Below are 7,411 nucleotides of genomic sequence, written 5' to 3' on the forward strand. Positions count from 1 at the left end.
CATTATATTTTAAGTAACGTCTCTTGTGATTCCTGGCTTCTGACTGACAGGATCATTCCCTGCCTGGGAACCCCCACAAAACATTACAGTAGGTTTGTTAGACATTTTTTAAATGACTGCTTGAATTTTAACATTTAAAATTATTATTTTATTTATTATAGTTTTTCAAATCTGAAATATTGTATGTGTTTAGAAAAAAACCCTCCATGTTGAGATAAGTGTAAAAAGTAAAAAACATTTATTAATATCGCTTTTTTCTTCCCAGTAATAAAATCAACATTGTTTTTTTCTAAACTACATGAAACAAAAATCAGTGACTCTAAACACATTTGCTGCCTCTCAGACTCAGGCTGGAGTTTGATCAACCTCGATCCCCTGTTGGGTTTCTGTTATGAGACTTGCAGCGCTCTGTGTGTTCAGGAAACAACTGATGAAATATCCAAGACCGCACATTGACAGATGAACAAGTCTCACCGAAAACATTAAATATCAAATGATCTGCATGTACAAAACATTATTTTATAACCATAAAACAACTGTAGCCAGACTATTCATTGAAATGTTTTTTATTTTTTTTTAATTTTTTTTTACTATAATGAAAGATTAAGAGATGCCAATCAGTATTCAAATATAATTTTCCTTAAACTTTATGCAAACCCAGTGTCCATATATAAGGAAGTGAAGTGTGAGTGTGTGACTCAGAAAGAGCTCCGTGAGTTCATCTTCAGCATCAACCATGTTCTCTGCAGCTCTGATGCTGCTGCTGACAGCTGGATCCTGTAAGGAGATTTCAGTGGATTCACAGCAAGAATCAGATCAGAAACATTTCATATTCAGATGAATGATGGAGATGATGTTGGTTTGTGTTTCTACAGGTGTGGACAGTATTGATCTCATCCAGCCAGACTCAAAGGTTGTTCAGCCTGGACAGTCTTTGACCATCAGCTGTCAGGTTTCTGGATATTCACTGACTGATAACAGCTATGCAACAGGCTGGATCAGACAGAGAGAAGGAAAACCAATGGACTGGATTTTCCATCAGTGGGGTGGTGGGAACTTCTATCAAAATGAAGCTCTAAAAAACAAGTTCAGCTTCAGCAGAGACACTTCTGCAGGAACAGTGACAATAACAGGACAGAATCTGCAGCCTGAAGACACAGCTGTGTATTACTGTGTGAGATATCCCACAGTGATACAAACAAACACAAACCTGTACAAAAACTCAACAGCTATGAAGGCCAAACATAGTTTACGAACAGAGAAAGACAGTTCAATATTTTTACACAAATTGACTTGAAACACACATTTAGTAAGCTACAAAAACACAACTACAATGAACACAACAATTTTTAACTAGAATATACTGACATCATGAAGAACTTAATCTTGCTGTAACTGTGACTGCAGGACAAAAGAAAAGTGGATAATAACTTGAATACGAAACATCAATAAAGAAACATTAAACTTCACAATTTAGGGCAGCAGAACTATTATATGTATTAAATAGAGGCTTTAACTAAGCCTAGTTTTTTTTCTTTACTTTCTTTTCACTGTATTGAATTTTCTTTCCGTTTTTTTTTTTTATTATTATTATTTTTTAACTCTGGCAAATAATAACATTCAAATGATTGTGGATTATTTGTTTGGATTATTTATAAATTATGTGAATTAACATGTGTATATCAACACTGATGTGTCATTAAATTGTGTTGCTTATCATAAATATGCATTTTTCCCTCTAATGATTTAAATGGTTTTTAAAGCAAAATATATATATTTTTAAATTATGGCTAATGATGAATGATCTTTGATGTATTTTAATGTAAAACAAGTATGCACAGAGCAAACAGATGATCCACATGTAAATGTTGTCTGATCTATTTCACTAAACTATCATTTCCTGACAGAACCATGTATACAAATTAGGCTCTTACATCATCCTTCATCTTAAAAGACTTGATGTCATGTTGTCAACCAAGTAGAAGCTCCAATCATCATCATCATCATCATGTTCTCTGTAGTTCTGCTGCTTCTGGCTGCTGGATCCTGTAAGTTTGACTGAGACAAAAACTCTGTTCACTGTTGTTACATCATTAAACTGTTTGTCCTCTTCAGGTGTGAAGTGTGAACAGCTGACACGACTCTGTGAGTCTGCAGCCAGGTCAGAGACTGACCATCACCTGTCAGGTCTCTTATTCTGTGAGCAGCTACTACACAGGTTGGATCAGACAGCCTGCAGGGAAAGGACTGGAGTGGATTGGGTCAAAATACACTGGAGACTCTTACTACAAAGATTCACTGAAGAACAAGTTCAGCATTGATGTAGACTCTTCCAACAACAGAGTGACTCTAAATGGACAGAACATGCAGCCTGAAGACACTGCTGTGTATTTCTGTGCCAGAGATCCACAGTGATACAAACCATCAGCAGACCTGAACAAAAACCCTCAGAGCCTGAAAACTTGTAGCATGAATCCACCAGAGGAGGCACTCTAACACCACACACCTTTTGCTTTACCTCCATAAATTCTTCAGGGCCTATGTTTTGGTTCAACAAATTATTATTTTTATTAAATTAAAAAAAAAATCAAATCACATTAAATAAACAAAGTTTTATTTAATAAATACATACAAAAAAAATGTACAAAGACCTTTCACAGATAAAATACCCTCAGATCTACAACTCACATCCCACAATGTTAAAGATAAAATGACATGATTAAAGGATCAGAAATCTGCTTTGAGGACATATTATGGGGATCTGTCCATGCTCTAACCATGATTATAGTGAGTGTTTCCAAACAAGCCAGATTCCACTGCAACAACAATGTTATCTGACAGGCTTCGTCACTGGTGAGGAGAATGAGGAAAACACTGAAGTACAAATAATTAAAAACAAGAACAGAACTCATGGAATCCCAATAAGTAGATAAAAATAATCTCATAAAACATTATCCTGCATAAAATACTTAGAATAATTTTAATAGTCAGGGTAAATAGGTAACATTTTCATGAAAACACAAAACAACTGTAGATTTAAAAATCAAAGTTTCTTATCAAATCATCTCAAAGATTTTAAAATGGTTCATTTAATTTGTTAAAATGACCATCTTTTGCTGTTACCTAATCTCCCTTCTTCATTTCAATGTTTAAACACAACCAGGTACTTTGACAGTTGTATTCAACAAGTATTTATTAATATATTCATAAAATAAAGCAAAATAAAATGCAAACAAATTAGAAATCAGTACAGGGTTTCTATTTATTGGGTTTATTTTTGCATTTTCTTAAAACTCACAAGAACTTTATATTTATTGCTGTTATACATTATTACAGAGAAAATCTTAATCTGACCAACATCTGTTTTTCACTCATTTAATGTTACTGTATTATATTGACTGAAGAGTATAAGGTTCTGTAAAAATATAATGCATGAAGAAGTTCTATGTTTATGAATATTAACTATTAAAACAACAAAGAAAAATCCATGAAGAAATCATGTGACAGAAATTTAACAGAGAAAGTCGCCTATACAGCAATAATGATTTCAGGAACAGCACTGATATAAACACAAACTAATGTATTATTAATTGAACTTAAAGTAAAAAAAAAAGGGAGAAGTAAAGTGGAATTATTTCATTAAACTTAAATTGAGTTTTTTTTATTTTTCAAATTCTAATGTGAATTCTGCTGAATGTGTCCTGTGAGGTGGAGTCAATGCAAACATGGACGTCTTCCTCCTCTACTTATCTGACAGCAGAGATGACAGCAGAGAAGACTGAAGTCAGTTTAACATGATGGACTGTAGGACAGGACTGCTGCTTTTAACTCTCTGTTATGCAGGGCAACATCATCATGCAGATACTGTAGATTTAGGATGTATGTTTTTTTTAAATCCAGTTTTCTGATTTTCATTCCCAGTTGTTGATGGAGTGACTCTGACTGAGTCTGGACCTGTAGTTAAAAGACCTGGAGAATCCCACAAACTGACCTGTTCAGCCTCTGGATTCACTTTCAGCAGCTATGCCATGAGCTGGGTCAGACAGGCTCCTGGAAAAGGACTGGAGTGGATTGCTTGGATCCACCCCAGTATTAGCAGCAGCATCTACTACTCAGAGTCAGTGAAAAACCGCTTCACCATCTCCAGAGACAACAGCAGAGAGCAGGTGTATCTGCAGATGAACAGTCTGAGAGCTGAGGATTCTGCTGTTTATTACTGCGCTCGAGAGACACAGTGACTCAAGAGACACAAACTCTGTACTAAAACAACACATGAAGTAAAACGCTCTCATTATTTTTTTTTTCATTGTACTTTTCAAAACACTGCATGCAAACTATGGAAAGTTGATATTTGCCAAAAAAAAATCCTTTTAAATGAGTAAAACTGTCACATTCAACAATGTTTGCCATCACCTGTTTGCCACAGCTGCATCACATTTGTCGTTAGTCCTCAGGTTGTAATAATGGTCTTTAGGTTCTTCAGTGTCACAGAGTCTTGTGTTATCAGCTATGTCATTGTTGCTCTCTCTTGTAGTTAAGTTTTGTTATTAAATATTTTGCTAATCTGTGATCTGGTTTTGAGTCCTTCCTGCTCTCAGGTTCCATCGTCCCTATCAGCCATAACATAAACAGCTTTAGGGAAAGTGAGACATGTTTAGTTTCTTTTTTTGTCAGCATTATACTTTTTTGCTGGTATTTCAGTTTTCAGCTTTTTATTTGATTTTTTCTTTCTGTGGGACCATTAAGGGATCTTTATCTTTGTGGTTGATTTTACTTATATGAAATAAATTATTTTAGCAGCACCAAAGTATTTTTGTCGGAATTTTTTTTATGACTCTTTGAATTACAACAAGCAAAATTAAATATTTGTATTTTCAGTTTTTAAAATCTTAAACATAAGTGTTTGGAAATAAAAAAAATGAAAGTTTAGAGAAGTGGAAAAATGTAAAAGACAGTTTTTAATATTTTTTTCTTCACAGTAATGTGATTAACTGCATTTTTTGAAAACTATATGAAACAAAAATCAGTGACTCTAAACACATTTGCTGCCTCTCAGACTCAGGCTGGAGTTTGATCAACCTCGGTTCCCTGTTGGGTTTCTGTTATGAGACTTGCAGCGGTCTGTGTGTTCAGGAAACAAGTAATGAAATATCCAAGACCCCACATTAACAGATGAACAAGTTTCACCTAAAACATTAAATATCAAATGATCTGCATGTTAAAAACATTATTTTTATTACCATAAAACAACTGTAGCCAGACTATTGAAATTATTTTTCTTTTTTTAAGTATTTTTTACTAAAATGAAAGATTAAGAGATGCCAATCAGTATTCAAATATTATTTTCCTTAACATTATGCAAACCCAGTGTCCATATATAAGGAAGTGAAGTGTGAGTGTGTGAGTCAGAAAGAGCTCAGTGAGTTCATCTTCAGCATCAACCATGTTCTCTGCAGCTCTGATGCTGCTGCTGACAGCTGGATCCTGTGAGGAGATTTCAGTGGATTCACAGCAAGAATCAGATCAGAAACATTTCATATTCAGATGAATGATGGAGATGATGTTGGTTTGTGTTTCTACAGGTGTGGACAGTATTGATCTCATCCAGCCAGACTCAAAGGTTGTTCAGCCTGGACAGTCTTTGACCATCAGCTGTCGGGTTTCTGGATACTCACTGACTGATGACATCTATGGATCAGGCTGGATCAGACAGAGAGAAGGAAAACCAATGGACTGGATTGTTCATCAGTGGGGAGAAGGGAGCTCAAGACAAAATGAAGCTCTGACAAACAAGTTCAGCGATAAAGACCAAACACAGTTTACGAACAGAGAAAGACAGTTCAGTACTTGTGCACGAATTGACTTGAAACACACATTTAGTAAGCTACAAAAAGACAATATCCTGTTAACACAATTTTTTAACTAGAATATACTGAGATCATGAAGAACTTAATCCTGCTGTAACTGTGACTGCAGGGCAACAGAAAAGTGGAAAATAACTTAAATACAAAATTATGAATAAATAAACATGAAACTTGACAATTTTACTAAACATGTTTAAAGTAAATTCTTAATAAACTTAATTCAATAAGATTTAGGACAGTGGAACTAATAAATAGACTATTAAACTATTAAATGTATTAAATAGAGGCTTTAACTAAGCCTAGTGGGTTTTTTTTTATTTTTTTTTTTACTTTCCCTTCACTGTATTGAATTTTTTTTCCGTTTATTTTTCTTTTAACTCTGGAAAATAATAAAAATCAAATGATTGTAGATTATTTGTTTTGATTATTTATAAATTGTACGAATAAATGTGGGTTTGTCAACACTCATGTGTCATTAAATTGTGTTGCTTATCATAAATATGCATCTTTCCCTCTAATGATTTAAATGTTTTTTTAAAGCAGAAGATTTTCTTTAAATTATGGCTAATGATGAAAGATCTTTGATGTATTTTAATGTAAAATAAGTATGCACAGAGCAAACAGATGAGCCACATGTAAATGTTGTCTGATCTATTTCACTAAACTATCATTTCCTGACAGAACCATATATACAAATTAGGCTCTGACATCACCCTTCATCTTAAAAAGACTTGATGTCATGTTTGTCAACTAAGTAGAAGCTCCAATCAGTCATCTTCTTCATCATCATCTTCATCATCATCATGTTCTCTGTAGTTCTGCTGCTTCTGGCTGCTGGATCCTGTAAGTTTGACTGAGACAAAAACTCTGTTCTCTGTTGTTACATCATTTAACTGTTTGTCTTCTTCAGGTGTGAAGTGTGAACAGCTGACACAACCAGACTCTGTGAGTCTGCAGCCAGGTCAGAGACTGACCATCACCTGTCAGGTCTCTTATTCTGTGAGCAGCTACTACACAGCTTGGATCAGACAGCCTGCAGGGAAAGGACTGGAGTGGATTGGTAGTGAACGTGTTGGGAGCACCAAATACTACGAAGATTCACTGAAGAACAAGTTCAGTATGACTTTGGACTCTTCCAACAACAGAGTGACTCTAAATGGACAGAACATGCAGCCTGAAGACACTGCTGTGTATTTCTGTGCCAGAGAGTCACAGTGATACAAACCATCAAAAGACCTGAACAAAAACCCTCAGAGCCTGAAAACGTGTAGCATGAATCCACCAGAGGAGGCGCTCTAACACCACCAATGACAACCAACAGATCAATACAATAAATTATTATTTTTTTCAGTTTAACATTTTTATAAAATTAAACACAGAAAAGAATGATGAAAAATAGTAATTTCTAAGTTACTTGAAAATATTAAGTTTAGCTTTAAATGAATACATATTGCTTTTATAGCAACCTGTATAAAAGGGAAAAATGTACACATAATTTATGTTAAATGATTACTTCATGTGTGGTTAAAAAAAAAAAAAAAAAAAAA

At 34.4% G+C, this 7,411-nt stretch overlaps 3 gene segments (V, D, J or C); all 3 read left to right on the forward strand.

Moving 5' to 3' along the window:
- Positions 1–722: 722 nt before the first annotated feature.
- On the forward strand, positions 723–1,317 carry LOC112146184. The segment is given in 2 exon segments: positions 723–779; positions 876–1,317. Coding segments are annotated over 2 exon segments (465 nt in total).
- Positions 1,318–2,008: 691 nt separating this feature from the next.
- LOC112146467 lies at positions 2,009–2,481 on the forward strand. The segment is given in 2 exon segments: positions 2,009–2,048; positions 2,116–2,481. Coding segments are annotated over 2 exon segments (340 nt in total).
- Positions 2,482–6,655: 4,174 nt separating this feature from the next.
- Positions 6,656–7,082, forward strand: LOC112146464. The segment is given in 2 exon segments: positions 6,656–6,707; positions 6,775–7,082. Coding segments are annotated over 2 exon segments (348 nt in total).
- The last annotated feature ends 329 nt before the right edge of the window (positions 7,083–7,411 follow it).

The sequence above is a fragment of the Oryzias melastigma genome, linkage group LG8 (genome assembly GCF_002922805.2).
Source record: "Oryzias melastigma strain HK-1 linkage group LG8, ASM292280v2, whole genome shotgun sequence".
In the NCBI taxonomy this organism is placed as follows: domain Eukaryota; kingdom Metazoa; phylum Chordata; class Actinopteri; order Beloniformes; family Adrianichthyidae; genus Oryzias; species Oryzias melastigma.